Source organism: Argentina anserina, chromosome 3 (genome assembly GCF_933775445.1).
Source record: "Argentina anserina chromosome 3, drPotAnse1.1, whole genome shotgun sequence".
Lineage (NCBI taxonomy): Eukaryota > Viridiplantae > Streptophyta > Magnoliopsida > Rosales > Rosaceae > Argentina > Argentina anserina.
In genome coordinates, this window is record NC_065874.1 from 27,814,329 (window position 1) to 27,836,342 (window position 22,014).

At 38.4% G+C, this 22,014-nt stretch overlaps 2 protein-coding genes across 2 annotated transcripts; one reads left to right on the top strand and one right to left on the bottom strand.

Moving 5' to 3' along the window:
- The first annotated feature begins 3,442 nt into the window (after positions 1–3,442).
- Positions 3,443–4,290, top strand: LOC126787379 (probable calcium-binding protein CML11). The gene is made up of 2 exons (XM_050513275.1): positions 3,443–3,631; positions 3,706–4,290. The coding sequence occupies exons 1-2, from the start codon at positions 3,443–3,445 to the stop codon at positions 4,288–4,290; spliced, it is 774 nt and encodes a 257-aa protein (XP_050369232.1).
- A 4,355-nt stretch (positions 4,291–8,645) lies between these two features.
- On the bottom strand, positions 8,646–9,956 carry LOC126789283 (26S proteasome regulatory subunit 4 homolog B-like). The gene has a single exon (XM_050515410.1). It carries the CDS (start codon positions 9,954–9,956, stop codon positions 8,646–8,648), a length of 1,311 nt encoding a protein of 436 aa, XP_050371367.1.
- Positions 9,957–22,014: the final 12,058 nt, after the last annotated feature.

Sequence of the window (22,014 nt, forward strand, 5' to 3'; positions counted from 1 at the left end):
GTGGAAGAGTGAATTAATTCGAGAATATAGTTTGTATGATTATTATACATTTTCCGAGTTGTATATAATAAATGAATTTGAAATAGAATAAGAAAAGAATTAATCGATAGTAGTCTGATTTAATATACCAAATTAGATATTAGGCATTTTAGGAAACAATATGGAGGTATAAATAGCATTTTAGGTATCTATAAAAACAAAATGAAAGTCCACTAAGTAATGAGGTCTAAATACCGATTTTGGAAGTATGAATAGAAGCTCCCCTAAATTCCTTAAATAAATTCCCAAGTTTGTTTCAATTCTGATCCGCACGGCATTGTGGTGACCAAATAGAGGTACAATATCTTATTTGCCAAAAGAAAAATAGGGTATAGTAGTATGAGACTGAAAATTACATTATATTATAGATTACTTCTATTTTGTATTCTGTCACTCACCAATCTGCATAAATACTACAGACAAAGGTACATCTACTACCTTGTTGACAACTACATGACTCGGCTTATTCCACATATTTGCACATTTGGGATTGCCTACTCTTGAATCACGACTCTTTATACTGTATAAGTAGAGCAGCAGCAGCAGCAGCTTCCAATGTTCACTTCACTTATATCTAGTCAGCAGCAATGGTATTCCAAAGCTTAAGGATATCACTTATGAACACCCTTTTTGTCCATTCAAGAACGTCGTCGAATCCCGCACATTCATGTCTTCGAGAATATATAGGAGCTGAGTTCAGCAGTGCCGGGTTTTCTGATGTCCCCATTAACCCAAATGTTGAGTTCCACTCTCCTCTTTTTGCCATCGACTATGATACCTGATGGTTCTTCACCCACCGATGAAAATTTCAATGTCTTTTGGGATAAATGATAACGTTGGGGCCTCTGAAGTTTCTTGTATCAAGAATGCCACTCAAATGTGATAGTTGGCTTAATGTCACATCCCGCCAAACTTAGTCATTTTTACTTCGAGCATTTTTAAAGCAAGCATGGCTCAAAGAATGTTGCGAAGAACACTTGAGCATTCTAGGCGCATCCGGAACATGGCAGAACTTTTTAGAACCCTTTGGAAGGTTATGGAAGTTTCTGGAAGAATGAGGAAGCCATGGAACATCTCCAATTTCTCTAGAACCATAGAGAGGCTAAGAGACCAAGACTACTCCGGAAGTCTCTAGAATATTCAAGGTAGCTCTTAGACTTGTATAGACATGTATAGAGTTATCTAGAAATCTATACACTTGTACATAGTCCTAGAATTTTCTAGAACTATTGATGTAAGAAGAGGATACCTATAAATAGGGAGACACCCCTCACATTTGAGGCATCAAGTAAGTTGCCTTCAAGCATACTTGTAAACACTCTTGTAAGCTTTTTTTGTTTAATACAAGTTCTCTTTTAGAGATATTCTCTTTGTCTTTCATTTGTTCCAGCCAGGTGTTGCGAGAGTAAGGCTGACTTAGCATAAGTGAGTTGTTAAGGCCGCACGAGTAGCATAGCAAAAAAGTAAGCTCGTGACAGGTGGTATCAAAGCCGAAGTTCGATCAAGAAGCTAGCTCGACACAATGGCAAAGAACGACAATCCTGCTAGTAATGTTTCTGATGACACGCAAGAGAGGGGTTGTGAAGAACTTGTCAATCTGATGGTTCCAAAGAAGGACCAGCTCAAGGACATGTTAGCTTCAATCGACTCACGACTAACTCAAGTGGAGGAGAACGTGAGTGGCATGGGGGCCTAAGTGGAAGACTTAAAGGCGGAGGACGCCGCTATCCATACTGCGATCAAAAGACTAGCTCGACACAATGGTAAAGAACAAAAATCCTACTGGTAATATTTCTGACAACACGCAAGAGAAATGTCACGAAGAACTTGTCAATCCGACGGTTCCAAAGAAGGACCGGCTCAAGGACGTGTTAGCTTCAATCGACTAACGACTAAATAAAGTGGAGGAGAACTTGAGTGGCATGGGGGCCCAGGTGGAAGACTTGGAGGCGGAGGACGCTGCTATCCACATTGCGATCAAGGACATGATGCTCAAGCTAGAGGAGTCCTTGCAGGGCGAGATGGACAAGATTCGCGAGGAGTTCATGGGAGAACTTTACCGGATGCGTGAAGTTCATGAAAGGGAGCACAACAACATGATTGCACGCATGGAGGAGATGCAGGCATATTTTGCACGCATGGAAGAAGTGCGGACAGACCTTGCCCTATGCAAGCGTGCACTAGCCACGGGGGCTAGCACCAGCAGCACCGTAGAGACCAAGAGGATCGAGGTGCCAAAGCCAAAGAGCTTCGGAGGTATGTGCAACGCTCGAGAAGTAGACAATTTCTTATGGGGGCTAGACCAATACTTTGGGGCCGTAGGCATCAAGAGGAGAATGCCAAGATAAAGACAGTGGCTTAATATCTCACCGACACCGTCATGCAATGGTGGAGGAAAAGGTGAGGAGATGTCGAAAGAGGTACGTGCACCATCTCTACCTTTGATGATTTTATTAAAGAGCTTAAGAGGCAATTTTATATCGAGAATGCCGAGGATGAGGCAAGAGCTCACTTGTGAAAGCTCAAGCACACGGGGCCTATTCGTGATTATATTTCACTAACTTGGTGCTTGAGATTTCCGACTTGTCCGACAAGGATGCTCTCTTTAACTTCATGGATGGTCTCCAATCATGGCCTAAGACGGAGCTAAGGCGATGAGGAATGCAAGACTTTGCCACTGTCATAGCTGTGGCCGATGGCTTAGTTGATTTCTCAAGTTCAAGGGAGTCCACCAAGCCAAAGGAGAAGAGTAGCTATGCCAAAGGTGGGGGAGATAAAAGCCAACGCAAGGAGGAGCCCCATCGTGAGAGCTACTCGGCAAGGTTCAAGGATAAAGGCAAGCATAGGGACACGCGGAGCTCAGACAAGCCTAATGACAACAAGTGCTTCCTTTGTGATGATCCGCATTGGGCTAGGAATTTCCCATAAATGAGAGCTCTAAGCACACTCTTGGGAAGTCATCAAGGCGGGAGTGAAGCTGAGGGTGGCGATGAAGGTGCACACTTGGGGTCTATGCAGGTGCTCAATGAAATCCGCTCTACACCCAAGGTTCAAGCCAAAGGTTTGCTCTTCACGGATATCAGCATAGGTGGGAAGCCAACAACGGCCATGCACGACACGAGAGCAACCTACAATTTCATTTCCATTGAGGAGGCACGCATGCTAGGGCTAAAGGCGAGTAATTGAGGGGGCTCCATTAAAGCGGTTAACTCACCTGTCCGCCCCATACAAGGAGTAGCTTGAGAGTCAAGACAAGCGTGGGAGCTTTGTGTGGGAGTCTAGACTTCTCGATAGTACCGATGGATGACTACAAGGTAGTCTTGGGGTTGGAATTTCATGACCAAGTCAAGGCATTCCCGGTGCCATTAGCCAACAGTTTGTGCATCATGGATGGTGAGAAGTCATGCATGGTGCCAACAACTCGAGGAGCAAAGCAAGACATCAAGGTGTTGTCGCATTGCAATTCAAGAAAGGCATCAAGAGGGAAGATGAGAGCTACTTGGCCATCTTTAGTGAGTTCGATGATGAGGAGCCAAGACCACAAGATGACATGCCCAAGGAGGTAGCTGCAGTACTTGAGGAGTTTAAGGATGTATCCCCCGCAAAGCTGCCCAAGAGACTACCCCCAAGGAGAGAGATCGACCATGAAATCGAGTTGGAACCAAGGACCAAACCACCCGCCATGGGCGCATAGCGCATGGCGCGTCCGGAGTTAGACCTTCGAAAGCCTCTTTCGTTCCAATCCAAACGACTTCTAAATCGACTGCAACTAATAATGAAGTCAAGAAATACGTTAGGTCAGTGATGACAACGACAAGGGAGAAGGATCCGGAGCTGAAGAGGGTGTTTGCTACGTTCGACAAGAACAATGATGGGTTCATAACAAAGCAGGGGCTGAAGGAGTCGCTGAAGAACATCAGGGTCTTCATGAGTGATGAGGAAGTTGAAGAAATGGTGAAGAAGGTCGACATAAACAGAGACGGGCTGATCGACTTTTCCGAGTTCTGCTTGCTCTGCCAGGGTCAGTCTATTATGAATGGAGGAGAAGCCGGAAGTGAAGCTAGTGATGTGGACCAAGAGGAGGAGCTGAAGGAGGCTTTTGATGTGTTTGACAAGGATAAGGATGGTTTGATTTCTGTGGAGGAGTTAAGGGTGGACATGAGAAGCAAGTACTGTCAACTCCCACCAGCTTACATGGTCTGCATTGCAGTAAGAAGCCCAAGCTGGTGGGGCGGCCGTTACACCCGATGACGATGGTTGCGCCGCCTTCGCTCAAGCTCCACCGCGTTTTTTCCATCAAAGGATGTTGTGCCTCGCCGTCGACTTCCGACTCGGTCGAGGGAGGACAATCGACTCTATTCGAGTGCTGCTTCGTCACGCTGACGTTGTCGCCATCGAGGAGTGAGTTCGGTCCGGTGATGAAGGGGCAGTACGGTGCGTTTGGTGCCGTGACGCTTGAGAAGGGCAAGCTTGATATGACTCAAAAGCAATCCAAGTCTAGCCCCGAGCTGCAAGCTGGGGAAGGTGGTGGAGATATCGAAAAGATGCTTCTGTACGCAAGGCGATAAATGAAATCAATGCAGCTCAAAGGCTTCAGCTTGCTAATGTGTACAAAGGGGAGGGCGAGAAGGTGCTTCAGGTCAAAAGGGCAAAAGCTGACGGTGAGGCTAAGTACCTTGGAGGAGTTGGTGTTGCCAGGCAGAGGCATGCAATCACAGATGGCTTGAAGAAGAGAGGATTGTTCTTGCAACTCTTGGTTTTGATCTTAACTTACTGCATCCTTATAAACCCCTAGTCTCGGCTCAATATTTTATTGGCATACATATTATATGACACTGTTACTACAGTGAACACATGGCTCTATCATTACCTAACCTGAAGAACCACCAAGCCTAGAAAAAGAGCACTTTGCAATTAACTGACTGTTAGGCTCTTGAAAGACTAAAAGACCTTTTCAGCCTGAAACAGCAAGTAAAGCCAAGATCCTGCTGGCACAATAATACCCTCCATAAACAAGGCTAAAGCTTTGATGAAAAGCATCGGTTGACAGCAAGTGCATCTGCGAAAGTGACTTCCTTTGACAGGAGAGTGGGGTCTCTCAGAAATTGACAGTAGGCCTTTTGGTGGTTAACGAGAAAAAATGGTCTGATTGATGGAAAAGAGATAAAAAAACATTTAAAAAAAAAGGACAAATCAAATGAGAAAAATGGTCTGATGCTTTCGGTGGTAGATGGAAAGATTTTCAAAATTAAATTCATCTGATTAAAATATATGATAGAAATATTACTACAAAATTTGCAGAGCCTCGGAAGCTAGTTCCACAAATTCTCCAGATCAAAATGCATACTTCAAGTTGCACTTTCGGCACCTGACGAATATATGTCTGCAACACGACTTGAAGTGGGGGCACTTGTAGACACATGAAATTTAATAAAGTAAATCATCTTCATTAAATAATTAAATCGACCAAGAACCCGACAAAATTACACACGTGACCCAAAAGTCAACAAAGTTAGTGCATATCCGAATAAAACTCGTGTCAGCACATAAATGGATGATCGTAATCGAAGCTACGTGATTCCGACTTAAGTCGGAAATTGAATGTCATTGACGATTCGAAATGGTAATCGGACATTTGATTAAATTAATAAATTCTTTAACGGTTATAATTAAATCAATTATTTGAATCTGTTTAATTTAGTTATGAGAATAACTAATTTTAAATTAATCAAAAAATACATATTGATTTAATTATACAATTAAAGAAATTTATTGTTTTAGTGTCATTAAAATATTCTATTAAAAAGAAACTTTGACACTATAAATACCCCTTCCAACATGAAGAGAGGGGACTTGAGAAGAAGAAAGAAAATCACTTGAGCAAGATCACTCTCGAGAAATCCCGAAGTCTCCCGAGTCCACGAAGAATCGTCAAGCTACCAAATCGCTCGTTTTTCATCAAATCCAAATCCAAACTCAAGTCCACGAAGAGTCGTCAAGCTACCAAATCGCTCGTTCTTCATCAAATCCAAATCCAAACTCAAGTTCACGAAGAATCATCAAGCTACCAAATCGCTCGTTCTTCATCAAATCTAAATCCAAACTCAAACCCACGTAGAATCATCAAGCTACCAAATCGCTTGTTCTTCATCAAATCCAAATTCAAACTCAAGTCCATGAAGAATCATCAAGCTACCAAATCGCTCGTTCTTCATCAATTCCAAATTCAAACTCAAGCCCACGAAGAATCATCAAGCTACCAAATCGCTCGCTCTTTATCAAATCCAAATCCAAACTCAAATTCTCAAGATCAAGTGCATGTCACCGTTGACTCAAGTTACATACGGAGATAGAATCAGAGGAGTTCACAAAAATTGTAATCTCGCGCTTGATTATCAATAAATTATATTTTTATTTATACACGTGTTTGCACTCTTATTTGTTTTTAGATTCTTGTTTTACAGATTATAAAGACCGCAATTATAATTCCTCTACAGTCAAACACCCTGAATTAAAGACGGAGAACAACATCCGTAGCTTCATCACTAGTAGTAGTACTGATGTGAAGGCAGTGTGGAAGCAAGTTGGGTCCAGGTTCGGAGAGATGCAATATAAGATGTGGCGGTTCAAAGTTTGCTGGTACAAAATCTACTCCTTCATTGTTACACGTGATGTTGACGTCATCTTGAGGCTTGCACAGAAAGGACACAAATTAACTATAAGATTTGCAAAACCATTTGTGTAAGTTAACTATCAACATTGTTCTGGTTGAAAATGAAATTGGCAAAAACAGAAGGAACTTTTTGTGCCAAAAGAGCTTGAAAGTTTTCTGATGAATAGTTGGAAACGATCAATGGTATCTCTGATCAATGGTATCTCTTGAGATGATTTCTACCTTCAGCTTTTCTTTCATTGTTTTTCCTTTCTTTAAGGCCTTTGCATCTACGTATGCTTCGTGTGTTCTGCATCATACTAAGTTGAAGCTCCACTTCTCAAGAAACGTGTTCTCTTGTTCTTAGCAGTTTGGCATGTCATCTTCTTGTGCTTATACTTATCTTACCTCAGTACTTTGTTTGACACAACATACGTGGTGCACTGGTGTTGCATATGGCCTATAATCTATCTTTTCTTCTAGATTAAATTTCTGAAATGAGGTTACTGAAAACATGTCAACTAATTGAGAAATTTTAAGAAATAGCCATATTTTAGACACTAAATTGATTTTTAGCTTTTTTTTATTTACTTGTTGAAAACTGACCAAAATAAGAGTGAATGAGACTACAATACCCTTGAATTTTTAGAAAAAGAACTTCAATTTATTTCTTCTTGCCTACCGTCTGTTTCCTTCAATTCTTAAACTATTTGACTGGTTTTCTTACCATGATCAATGTTGATTAATTATGAAGTTTGAGACAACTATTTTTCTCCTATACACAAGCACAAAGAGGCAAAACCCTTTTAGCATCTCTCTTGATTGCATCCTCGAAACAAAGTTTAAGGCGTCTATTAAATCTTGTGACTACGTTTTTAGGTAGAGGTTTTGGTCAGCAAATTATATAGAACAAGAACCCTAGCCATATAATTGCGTCTTGGTCTGCACCCTAATTGAAGGTTTCACTGAATCCGTAAGACGATGGTGAATTAAGGATGATGCATACTGAATAATTTAAGGTACTCAATTTGAATACTCTTGATCGAAGAACACTAAATAAAACCCTAGATTCTTTTTTAAACAATTCAGATTCTCCTTTATATTAGAATACAAAAATATTATTGATGTGTATACCTTCAGAACGATAGTATTAATTCGGTTTTCGTCAATAGCATGTAAAAGCACAAGTCAAAAAGAGAGGAATTTATGATGAGAAGTAGGAATGATGAACAAAATATTAGAAAAAGAGAAGAAGGGTGTTATGGACAACAAGTAAATACAAAAGCTATTAATCAATTTAATGTCTAAAATATGGCTATTTCTCCAAAATTTCTCCTACTAATTTGGGCTAGTGTAGCTGAGGCCTCAGTCTAGACACTCATACTTTTAACTTGAATCAGGATCTACCTTTATAACCCGAAGCAGGGCTGTGAATCCGTTACCGATCCCGAGTCGGACCAGGGGTGGATCCAGCCCATGGCGGATCCATGCTATTTTTATTATAAGTATAGTTATTACAGCAAGTAGGGGCAAAGTTGAGTTTTGTTCATTTGGTTTGGACTTTGGAGTCACCCATCTTTTCCACCACTTCACCCATTCACGAACAAAACACCCCAAATGAATTCATGAAAAGAGAAATTATTATATATACCCACTACATATCTCACGTAGCGTACCCCTTTAATGTTATTGGTCTATTTTTTACTGTGATTGTTTCTGATTGATTCGTATATATAAATAAATTTTTGTCATTTTTCACCGCGTGTATGTTAATTATACCATAACGTAATATATATGATAATAACACGTGGTGTGACGGGTACATAGAATAATTATTCGAAAAGAGAAATAACGTTTGTTCCTTATGGCAGTAACTGTGGAAATTTTATTTATGAATTAAAACGTAGAATGAGTAAAACGAAGTAGCATGTCACTACTCACTAGTGAGGTTTTCTCACAAATAAAGGCCCTCAGGAATTCCTTCCTTCTTCTTGTACATGACTTTTTCTTTTGCCTTCTTAAAATCCCCATGAGTGACCTTCATGCGTCTCTCCCTCAAAGCAAGCATTCCAGCTTCAGAGCATATGGCCTTTATGTCCGCCCCCGAGTACTCATCTTTGGTCATCACCAGCTCCTCCAAGTTGACATCGTCAGCCAGAGTCATCTTCGACGTGTGAATGTTAAAGATCCTTCTTCTAGTTTGGATATCAGGAAGTGGGAACAGAATCTTCCTGTCAATCCTCCCAGGTCGAATCAAGGCCGGGTCAAGATTCTCAATCTTATTAGTTGCTAGAATCACCTTCACATCTCCTCTGGAATCAAAACCATCTAACTGATTCAGCAATTCCAGCATGGTTCTCTGAATCTCACGCTCCCCGCCAGAACGTGCATCGTACCTTTTCGTTCCAACTGCATCAATTTCATCAATGAACACAATTGAGGGTGATTGCTCATCAGCAACCCTAAAGATTTCCCTCACTAGCCTCTGTCCGTCTCCAGAGTACTTCTGAATCAACTCACTCCCAACAACTCTCAAGAAAGTCGCTGATGTTGAATTCGCCACTGCTTTCGCAAGCAATGTCTTGCCTGTTCCAGGTTCACCATATAATATGACTCCCTTTGGAGGCTTGATTCCAATGTCTTCATATAGCTCTGGATGTGTGAGCGGGAGCTCAACCGCTTCTTTGATCTCTTGTATTTGGGACTCCAACCCACCAATGTCGGCATACGACTCTACCGGAGCCTTTTCAACCTTCATCACCGCCACCAGTGGATCAACTTCATCTTGAAGAAGCCCTACAACGGAATGTTGCTTGTTGTGGAGCAAAACGTCACATCCAGGCTCTATCTGGTCTTTGTCAACAAACGACATTATCCCGACGTAGTGGTTCCCCGATGAGGACGACACAATTGCATGGTTGTCGTCGATGAGCTCTTCGAGAGTGCCAACGTCCATAGGGGAGCCACGGAGAGCTTCAACGGCTTTAGATCTGTCTTTTTCTTCTTCGTTCGCTTTTGGTTTGAGTTGCTCTTGGTTGGATACAAACTCTTCCTCCATGAGAAGATAATCCTTAATTCTTTCAAGCTTCAACAACCGAAGCTTACATTTGGTCAGTGGCCTAATCGATGGAAGCCGATTAGCAGCTTCAGGCCCTTTCTGCTTGCGCTGTTTTTTACCTACTCGAGCTGGCGGAGCAGCCGGCTCCTTCTTATCACCATTAGGGTTTTGGTCACCCTGTTGATCCCCACTCTGAGCTTGACCCATACACAGAACAATATCTTATGTTTCAATTGTAAACGTGCGCTTTATGATTTGAGGTTGGTATTTAACTATTTATAGATCGACATGGATGCAAGCATGATTACCAGCTTAAAAAGGATTCATAAACCTAGTAGGAAAAGTAACGAGGTTCAAAACTTACATGGTTTAGAATATTCTGGAATGAGTTGTTTTGTTGTTCAATATACATTGGTTTCCTACTCCACATTGGGTTGAATATATTTACACAAGAAGTAAGAAAGGAATTTCTGAGTTTTTACTTAAAATCGTAAATAACCTACTTGACTTGTCCTAGCGCTCCAAGGTCCAAGCCATGATTCCCCCATGATCAAACGTACGTGAATTATACATAGGTTTTATACTGGATAATATATTTAGAACCAGATAGATTAGCCTCTGTAATCGAACAACGACATTGAATTCGAACAGTGATTAAGAACTTCTGTGTGCAATCAATTGAATTCAACTTTGCAACTTCTAGTTCTAAGTTCTAACTACGAGGTACCACTGAGTTAAAAAAAAATTAATCAGAAAACAGAACAGCCTTTGAGTAAAATCCAAGCACTCAAGCAGTAACCAAAGGTGAGGCCGGGAAAAAGACTGGTGCCCATTTGGCTCAACCAGGAGCTACAACCCGGAGTCCCGGAGAGACCAGGAGCCACCTCAACTACCATAAGCACCACCGACTTGTATGTATGTTCTGGCCTTGTTTGGTTTAACGAAGCAACTGAACTATAACATATATCGTCTTAAATTTCAATTGTAATCTACAAACTTGTAGGCCCTAGAAGGGGTGAAAAGGCCTGTGATAACTTTTTCGAAGCAGTGACACAAGGATGGCAATGATGTGTCATATCCTAATGTACACCATAGACGATTGGATATGTATGTAAAAATAACATAAGCAATAAAGAGATGTAACACCAAGCTATTTTTTACTCGCAGAAATCATGAATAGAGGTAGAAAAACTACGTGTCCTTAACTCTTGAAGGGAAAACCTTTCTACTATGCAACACACCTCCTAGTACAAGTTTATAGTAACATGTGGATAGCAAACTATGTTTCTATCATGTTTCAGACTGAACTATTCTCTCAACTGATCTGCCTCACTTGACTCTCAAGATGCTTACACATGAAGATTACAGATAAGTTCAAAAACCTAGATTACAGCAACCCATATCAGGTATCTAATGTGAGACTTCTCTCAAGTTATTGCACCACCAATCACGATCTCATGGCATGCAAGTGTATGTATGAATGAACTATGGGAGTTCTTGCTCTATACTTGAGTAACTTATGACTAGCATAAAGACTCAAAACGCAGAAGACAAATATGGGACATATGAAGTAGGACTAAAACCCTGGAGAGATATGCTATGGCAATTTTCCCAATCTAGACCACTAAGTTGGAGAGAGAAAGGCTCTCAATTTATTAGCAAAAGGTGAGGCTCTTCGGGAGTCTACACAAGCAGCTGATCAAATCAACTCAACCTAACCAACTTAGAAAAACTAAATTAGAGAAGCCAACAAGAGAGAGCCAAGCTAAGTACATGGTTGAAAATCAAATATACTTAGAATGAAACAAAACACAATTATGAGAAGCAATAAATTCAGGGACTTAGAGAAAGTCAAAATGACCAGCAACATACATTGCACACGGTGTAATAGATAGACTCAATGGACAAATAAATAACAAAAATCCTAAAAAATATGCATAGTCATTACCAAGCCAGATTTGAGGGGAAAAGAAAAAAAGAAGAAACGACTGAGTCCGACAGGGAACTCAGATTCTCTTATTGAGGCACAATAGTAATGGAGCAAATTAAAAATACATCTAGTTGGTTCTAAAGTCCCCAAACGAAACTAAACAAAAACTAGAATTTGTCAAGGATAAAAGTAGAGTCTTCTATCCTGAATGAAATGCATATGCGTGATTACAAATTTGCCCATGAGATCATGTTGGGTCTTCAGACATACTTGGCCCAAACAACTTCAACCAATTCAAACATACATACTTGGCCCAAATGTTGTTGTTTTGTCATCAAGGAGCTATGCCAACATAATTTGAACCTACAAAGCTTCATGTTAATGCAACTCAAACTCTTCAACTACTCGCCTTCAATTTCCTTAGTCTAGTTATGAAGTTTAATCCAAGTATGAAATTTGATATGAATAGAGATGACGCATGAAAAATATAACTACCTTTCTAAATTAACGAAAAAGAAGCCGAACAAGTCCCCCAAAACAGTGTTTATTTTGGTAGTATACTATGTCTCCAGTGTCACTGACATAGTGGTCATTGCAAATGCTTGCCACAAGATTCTTGATCAAGTAATGGAAATATACCGGATTTTCTTGGCTCCCGGTAATACTTCCCCAGAACATGTTTGGCTGACCAGGTCATCAATACAAGTATGCCAATTGCACCTGTAGAATTATCAAGTAAACTGAAACTCTAATACATTTCACATGTCAATTGTGAACAGGTCAGTAGTTTAGTTGAGATGAAGGAGAACATACTACTTCAACTAAATGCTAGTAAGTATTCTGAGGGAAGAGATGCTGGATTACATGGGTGCCAATACCATGGTAAAAGTTTTTAATCAATCCATAGTCACGATCGACAGCTGTAAGACCACCTTTTAGATAACTCCATTCCTGCAAAATGAAACCAAGAGGAAAAGAGGCTTCTTAACAACATTCAAACAAGAATCCAGCCATAGCCTTCCAAAAAAGAAAATTGAGCAAGATAACATTTTCCTTTTTGACAAAATCTCCCATTGAGTACTGAATTCTTCAGTTTTAGCAAATAAGTTAAATGACATGTAAACTAAAAATACATTTGTCATGCTCTTTCTATAGATTATCTGAATGCAGAAACATACCATTAACATCCATTGAAGTTGTCATTGCTCCTGCCAGTAGTTGAGAATGAATCGAGGTTGTTGTCTTATGTTAATCACCAAACTTAAGCTTATGAATGGGCATAACAATTTCTTGTAAAATCGTGGTGATAGTAGGGACCCCAAGCCTCTATTTATACTAGTTCTAGTTATAAGGATGCCTCCTATAAAAAGTATTCCTCATAGAATTAGAACTGACTGTAATAGATATTCCTAATACATTACATATTTGGACATTCTTGTTGTCCTAACAATGGATTCCTAATTCAGTAGTAAATACACTTTTGTATTGAACATCTAGGAAGATAGTGTTTCTGATCCACGTTATATTTGGTTCGGCATTGGATGATTCCTAGTTACTCTAGGATAACTATGTGATTGTCCAGTTTTAGTATTACAATCTCCCACTTGGACTATCACTTGTTATCAAGGAAAATCATCATTGAATAATGTCTAAACAATTTACAACCGACTGAAGTGTGTACCAGAAAAGAAAAACTTCTTAAATCCATTCACCATGATCAAAATACAGTAACTTATGCAGAGCAAGAAAAACATACACTTATCAAAAAATGTAGTACTTCTATACCACAACATAAGCCCATGCACTCTGCATATGCTATTTTAATAAAATAATGCAATATATGAACAATGTGTATTACAAGAAAATCATATACCAACTAGTCCAACTAAATGTTTCTAATGAAACTCAAGCATAACTAAAAACACTGATGATCCTTAATGCTTGAACTGGAATAACATGTTGAACTGTAATTCCACAAGATCATTTGATTTCAAGATAAAACAAAATACAAGATATAGTAACAGAAATAATCTCAATGAATTATCTCATAATTTATTAATAATTATAGTTCAATAAAAAAAACAAAGGTTTAAAGAACTGAAACATAAGAATTCAGAAAAACACAGACTTAGAATTTTATTTTGCTCTTTAACTAAATAGGCTCCCACTGAACTTAAGCATTCAATCTTGACCAAATTCCCATGTTCTCGACATGCTGCTTAAAATGCTACTGCTAATGCCTTGGTAAAAGGGTCTACAAGCTGCAATTATGTGTTGATGCCTAAAACTTTAACTTCTCCATGTTTCACCCTTTGTCTCACAATGTAGTACTTAAGATCAATATGTTATGAATTATTTGATCTCTTACTGTTCTTGTTAAAGAACATAGTTGCTTCATTATCACACAAAATTTCAAGTGCATTTGAAACTATATAACTCAAGATATCAGTTTGCATCAAGAAATTTCTAATCCATAAGGCCTCACACATTCCTTCATAAACTGCTATGAATTCAGCTTGCATTGTAGACATAGTTATCAGGCCTTGCTTCATGGCTTTCCAAGCAACTGCACCACCTGCAAGCATGAAAACGTATCCACAAGTTGATTTCTTAGAACTTGGATAGTTTCTTGCAAAATCTGAATCAGTGTATCTAACCAGCTTCAATTCCTTGGTTTGTTTATATACTAACATGTGGCCTTTAGTTCTCTACAAATATCTAAGCACTTTCTTGCCAGCTACCCAGTGTTCATGGCATGGATTAGATTGATATCTAGATAAAATGCCAATTGCAAACGATAAATCTGGTCTAGTGCAAACTTGAGCATACATGAGACTACCAACAAGCTTAGAATAAGGCTTACTCTCCATCTCAACTTTCTCTGTATCACTCTTTAGACACTGATTCTTTGTAAGCTTGTCACCTTTTGACATTGGAACTTCTCCTCCAGCACAAGTCTCCATATTGAATCTCTTCAACACTCTAGAAATATAGTTCTGCTGTGACAATCACATAACTCCTTGTGCTCTATCTCTCTTGATCTCGATTCCAAGCACATATGAAGCCTCTCCAAGATCTTTCATGTCAAAATTATTTGACAAAAAATTCATAGTTTCTTTTAGCAACTTCATATTACTGCTAGCCAGTAAAATATCATCAACATATAACACAAGAAAAATAAACTGACTTCCTACAGTTTTGAGATACACACATTCATCTACGAAATGTTCTGTGAATCTAAAAGATGAGACCACATAATCAAACTTCTTTTACCATTGCCTTGAAGCCTGTTTAAGACCATAAATTGACTTTTTCAACTTGCAAACTAAATTCTCTTTTCCAGCTTCAACAAAACCCTTTGGTTGCTTCATATATGTTACTTCATCTAATTCTCTATTTAAAAATTTTGTCTTCACATCCATTTGATATAGCTCCATATCAACTGTGCAACAAGCGCCATAATGATCCTAAATGAATCTTTTGTAGAAACAGGTGAGAATGTCTCAGTGTAGTCAATTCCTTCCTTATGTGTAAACTCATTTGCTACCAATCTAGCTTTATGTCTCTCTATTTTTCCTTGTGCATCTCTTTTGGTTTTAAATACCCACTTAGACCCTATAGGTTTCTGTTTAGGATCAAGTTTGATTAATTTCCATACTTCATTTTGTTTCATGGACTCTATCTCTGCCTCCATAGCAACTTTCTAATCATTGCACTGGTCACTTTCTATAGTTTAGCTAAAGGTAAATGGATCATTATCTTCACCAAAATCCATCTCAATTTGCTCGGTCTCTTGCAAATACATAATGAAGTCTTTTCCAGTACGTGATTCTTCCCCATAAATTGGAATTTTTGTTCTCATAGACCTTCTAAGTTCAGGGTTTGGTTATGCAGCTTGGTCTTGTTCTACTGGTTGCACTATTAGTTGGACTTGTTCTGCTGGTTGATTCTGCACAGGTAAGTGTTCTAACTCGTCTAAATATAGATCTTGTTTTTAATGTTGCTATTTCTTTCTACATTATCCTGAACACCACTATCAACCACAATTTCCTCAAATTCTAAAGGCAATTCTTCAAAAGTTGTATTGTGCACACTTTCATTTAAGAATTTAACTTGATGTGTTTCAAAACTTCTTGGTGTATGACTAGCTGAATAGAGCTTATAGCCCTTAGATTTTTCAAGATAACTTATGAAGTAGCAGCTGATAGTTTTAGGATATAATTTGTTGATTTTAGGATTAGAAACTCTGGCTTCTGCAGGACATCGCCACATATGAAAATGATGAAGACTTGGTTTTCTACCACACTATAACTCAAATGTAGTTCTATCAACTGTCTTACTTGGTGTTATATTGCAAATATAATTTTCAGTCCTAAGTGCTTCACCCCATAAAAATCTAGGTAAACCTGTTGTGCACATCATACTTCTGACCATGTTCAGTAACGTCTTATTCTTTCTCTCAGCCACGCCATTCAGTTGAGGATTATATGGCGTGGTATAATGAGCTTTTATGCCTTGTTCTTGAAGGAACATTGCAAAAGGACCTTTCTTTTGTCCAAACTCAGTGTATCTACCATAAAATTCACCTCCTCTATCAGACCTTTCAGTCTTAATCTTTCTTTCTAGTTGTTTTTCTACCTCTGTCTTGTATATTTTAAAAGCTTCTAGAGCTTGTGACTTCTCAGAGAGTAGATAGACATAACTGTATATAGAAAAATCATCTATGAAGGTGATGTAGTACACGTTTCCACAAATTGTTTGAGTTCTAAATGGACCACATATGTCTGTCTGTATGAATTAATTCTAAAAGTGCATGGCTTATGTGTGCAGTTTTCTTCCTTGTGTTGGTTATTTTCCCCTTAAAACATTCAATACAATCTTCTAAATCAGAGAAATCAAGTTCATTTAGGATATTGTTCTTTACTAAAATTTTCAGTCTCTCTTTTGATATGTGGCCTAATCTTCTAGGCCATAAGTATGCATAATTCTCACTGGACTTAGTTCTTTTAACACCAATTAAGGCATTACTGAGTGAATATGTGTTCTCAACAAGTAAAATCTCTTGTTGTGCAGGAGAACAATTTAACTGTAAATAATCACCAATAATATTTGCAAAACCAAGTCTTTCTTAATTTTTGAAAATAGAAATTTGATTGAGGTTCATGAGAAAACCACAACCACTCTTTATTAAACGAGAAACTGAAACTAAATTCCTTCTTATGGAATGTACATAGAACACATTATCCAAATTAAATTTTTTCATAATCCGAGATCTAATGCTAAGGTTCCAATAGCTTTGACTGCAACACACATTTCATTTCCTACGCACAGGTTCACTTCTTCACTTCTTGAAATTCTCTTCCTTTGAAAACCCTGTAAAGAATTTGTTATGTGTAAATGACGGCCAGAATCTAACCACCAAGAACTTGGTGCTACATCAACTAAATTAATTTCTAAAATAAAGACTATGTTAGACAAATTACCCTTCTTAATCATCGAGTTCTTGAAGCTAGTGCAATCTTTCTTCATATGTCCAACTTTCTTGTAGAAATAACACTTAAATTTGAATGACTTGTTATCATTAGCTGCAGAGTTTGAGGTTGAGGTTGAGTTGGAATTTTTGCTAATGGTTTTGTTTGGTTTTAGCTTATTTTAGAACTTCTTCTTCTTCTTCTTCTTCTTCTTCTTCTTCTTCTTCTTCTTCTGGTTCTCAACCAAATTCACTGAGGTTGCAGACTCTCTTTCTCTTTTAATCATATCCTCTTCAATTGAACAGATGGCTATGAGCTCCTTGAGTGACCACTTCTCCTTTTGTGTGTTGTAGCTAGTTCTAAGCTGACTGTATGAGTTGGGAAGAGAATGCAGTGCATGATGCACCACATAATTATCTGGATTCCCCATCTCAAGCTCCCTAGTTGAGCATTGATATCAATAACTTTCACGATATGCTCCCTGACATTTCCATTCCCATCATATTTTGTGTTATGAAACTGCTTGGACAATCTTGCAGCCTCAGCTTTGTCACTCTCCTTAAACATGTCCTGAATTGCATACAAAAATTCTATGGTTGTTTCAGGTTCCTCTATGCTACCCCTTATTGTATCAGACATGGTATTCAAATCACAGTCTTAGCCATCTTGTTTGTTTTCCACCAGTCCTTGTGAGCCTTCTTTTCTTATGTGGTGCTCTTCTCAGTTATTTCATTAGGCATTTCATCATGCAAAGGTCCATATTTTGGTTCATGGCTAGGTAAAAATCTACTTGGCTTCTCCACTTCTTGTAGTTATGTCTGAGTAAAAGTTGGATGGTGTTGAGGGTAACTGAGTGGATTCCTAAGAGCAAAAATAAAATTTTATGAGTTTTTCTGTAACTTAAGTATTCTTATTAAGTCTTAAAATTTTATATTTGATTCTTAAGACAAACAATGTCACACAATACCTGTTGCAAGCATTACAAACAATGTCAAGCAATCTATTTATGCATGCAGATGCATCAAAACAGCCCTAAAATTTAATATTATGCAACACTTTTGAGCAGAAGACACAATATTTTGAAGTTTCTGAATCAATAAGCCATCCAATTTGAATCTAAGTTATCTAAAGAAACCAAAAACCATCTTTAGACATAAGTTTGATTACTAAGTATCTGAATTTGAAAACAAATAAAATGCTTATTGCTATATTTTGTTTTAAAACATTTAAGCACCTTTTTAGAGGTTTTACTGAATTATCTTTTTAAAGACAAAAGACACAAGTTTTCTAGATTTGTTAAACTGCATCTTCCCTGCAAGAATCAATTGAAAAGCTTTGGCACAATCCAAATAACTCTTACAGAAAACACAAATCTCGTTTTATACTTGTAAAATTCATTTATGCAATAACCTGAAGTTTTTGGGATATTTACTCATGCATAAGAACTGAAAAACAGGCAGTACATATATAAACCAATCATATATGCATCATCAATTTCTTATAGCAAACAAATCCTAGTTTATAAGTTTTATCAGCTCTATCACACGTCAACACAAACCAATTCACTTATGTGCACTGCTGGAGGTGCTCTAGGGTTCTTGCATAAACAGTAATTGAAAACGGAATTGAAAATTTACCAAAAACCTCTAACATTTTGCTTTCTTAATGATGATGCTACAACTTTAAAAGCGAAAGCATGAATATAGATGCATCAATCTTCTTTCCAGCCTTGAATTCTTAAGAATGAGGTTTGAATCTCAATCGAGATGGATGCATCTCGTGCGCTTTCTGCATCTCATCCCCAAGCTCAGCCCCAATTCGAGATGACCATTGATTACAACATTCACAGTCTCGATCTCAGCCTTGAAAAGCTTTTGGGCTGGGTCTCGGGTCAAGGAGCGCGAGTTCATAAGACCCAATTATTTTGTTGTTCATGATGAAAAAGATTTTCGTGTTCTTGAGTTCTAAGGCATATATCCAGGTTTTTTAAAAATCCTAAAGAGCAAGGAATGTTCTGATGCCATAATGTAAACTAAAAATACATTTGTCATGCTCTTTCTACAAATTATCAGAGTGCAGAAACATACCATTAACATCCATTGAAATTGGCATTGCTCCTACTAGTAGTTGAGGGTGAATCGAGGATGTTGTCTTCTGCTAATTACCAAACTTAAGCTTTTGAATGGGCAGAACAATTGCTTGTAAAATCGTAATGATAGTAGGGACCCCAAGCCTCTATTTATACTAGTTCTAGTTATAAGAATGCCTCCCATAAAAACTATTCCTCATAGAATTAGAACTGTAATAGATATTCCTAATGCATTACAGATTTGGACATTCTTGTTGTCCTAACAATGGATTCATAATTCAATAGTAAGAACACTTTTGTATTGAACATCTAGGAAGATAGTTTTCTTGATCCATGTTGTATTTGATTCGGCATTGGATGATTCATAGTTACTCTAGGATAACTATGTGATTGTCCAGTTTTAGTCTTACATGACATCCAAATAAAAATAATAAATTCATGTATCCATCAATACATTGCCCCGGTATCAAGGAAGTTTATGTTCATCATAACCCACCATGGTTAAATATGTTACCATATGCAACCACATTAAAAAAATCTTCTAGTAAAACCCAATACAAAATTAGGAATAAACTCTTCAAGGTGCTGTTGTTTTGTCGAAGAAAATTGAACTAACACAGTAAGGGACACCATAGCTCTTCAAGACTTGGACGGTCCTACTATAATGGACATACAGAGAGGTTTTACTACTGGAATATTGAAAACCAACAAGAAGAATAGCAAATATGATTTATCTGATAAAAATTATTATGGTCTCTCTTTTCTCTCTGCAATCATACCATACCATGGTATTTGATCTATGTTGACCTACATGTGGGTGAATGATATGCTGGGCTAGACTATTAGATACCATATATAAGCATCTAATTCCAATGTCCTGGCAAAAAAAAAAATGGAAAAGCCACTTATATGGATAGTTGGATACCAATGCACGTAGAAAAAAACATCTCTTTCATTCACAGATGCCAAAATATATATTTAGCAGACCTCACAAACAGTACCCATTAAAAAAATCGGTTTAGAGAATTAGATTAATTGCATATGGAGCTTCTTCTTCTTCTTTTTTTTTGAATAAAGGGTTTGTATAGCTACCCTCCAGCCTGCATTAATGAAATTATCGAATACAAATGAGGCACGTGAAGCCTAAACCCCTTGTTATAAAGATCTGAAATAATATCAGAAGTCTCTACAAACAAGTACCTAACAAAGCACCAACTAGTAAAGAACACTACTCTAATAGCGACTCTATTTGCTATAAAACAGCGGTGACATAGTTGAGAGCACAATATATATGTACCGTTGAAAATGATGAAACATCTCTTACATATCCTAATGTCAAATAAAACAGCTCTCATCCTACATTGCCGCCAAAAAATTAATATGACGACACTTAGTCTCACCTTACCACTAGGCGGCAACGACCATTTGACGAAGCAAGAAACTCGTCACCGACCTAGAGTAGACAAGACACAAAGAGTGCACACACGGACACAAAACCCGACTCGCCCGACATAACTATCGTAGGAACTTATTAAATACGAAAAAATAAACAACATTGAAATAAAAACTAAACTTAGGGTTAAACCCAAAAGGAGGGTCCAAACCCAAACATTATTCCAGAAACCAAGGATACTATTGGCTGCCAAAAGCGCCTGACTCGACCCGACTGAGATCTCCACCGGCAGTAAACCCGCGACGCCGTCTACCCACAGACACCGGACAACAGCCATCGTCGATGCACCATTGTTGCCGCTCTCATGATGAGTGTTGCCTCTAGCATACCCAGAAGCAGTCGGACTCATCCAAAACCACACCCCTAGATCATATCTAGATCTAACCCAAGCGCGCCTTCAGATCTACAGCCCTCCGACCGACCACCACCACGTCCACAAGATCGCTCCCTACCGACGACAAGACCAGCGAGCCAAGAGCCAAAACCCAATCAGCGACCCCGATCTCCTTGTTCTTGACGGCCACAACTACCCCGATCTGAGCACAATGGAAGAGACCAGCACACAAGCAACCCCATAGAGGATTGACAAAGTCTATCCGACGACGACAAAGGGCTCGCCACTGGACAAGAGACACGAACTCTTTTGTCCTTCAAGCGCATGAAGCGCGTTCTTTTTTTTCTGAGTCTCTATCCTTTTTTCTGAGCTTTTTCTTTCTCTTAAATATTTTATGCTAGTTTTTAAAACGTACTCATTGCAAGTATTATGTTGCATCCACATAGTTTGAAAATAAAAAAGTGGTGTGTTCTCAAGCGAGGTACCTGACTAACGAGATTGGCAAAAGTACTTGTTTCATCTTTCCTCTATTGTGTTATTGGCCCTATAATTGGGGGACCTTGGAATTCCTTGTCAATCATATCATTTCAATCCACAAGTTCTTGAAACCGCCAAATCTACCAGCCATAGGATCACCATTTTTCATCAGTATGAGAGAGTAGCTCATTGAAGTCTCCAACTAGAAACCAAGAAAAATGATGTGAAACTAGAATAGTATCAAGATAATTCCAAAAAAACAATTAACAACAATCTGAAAAGGCAACAATATCTTTACTTACATAATCAGACGAGGCAACCACCTTACTATTTGGATTATACAAAGCAATCATCTTCCGAACATAAACTGATAAGACAATCATCTTACTATTATAATCTGACACGTTGATTTAAAATATAACAAGGCAACCATCTTACTAACATAATCCGACAGGGCAACAACATAAACCGACAAGGATACTAACATAATTTAACAAGGCAACCATCTTAT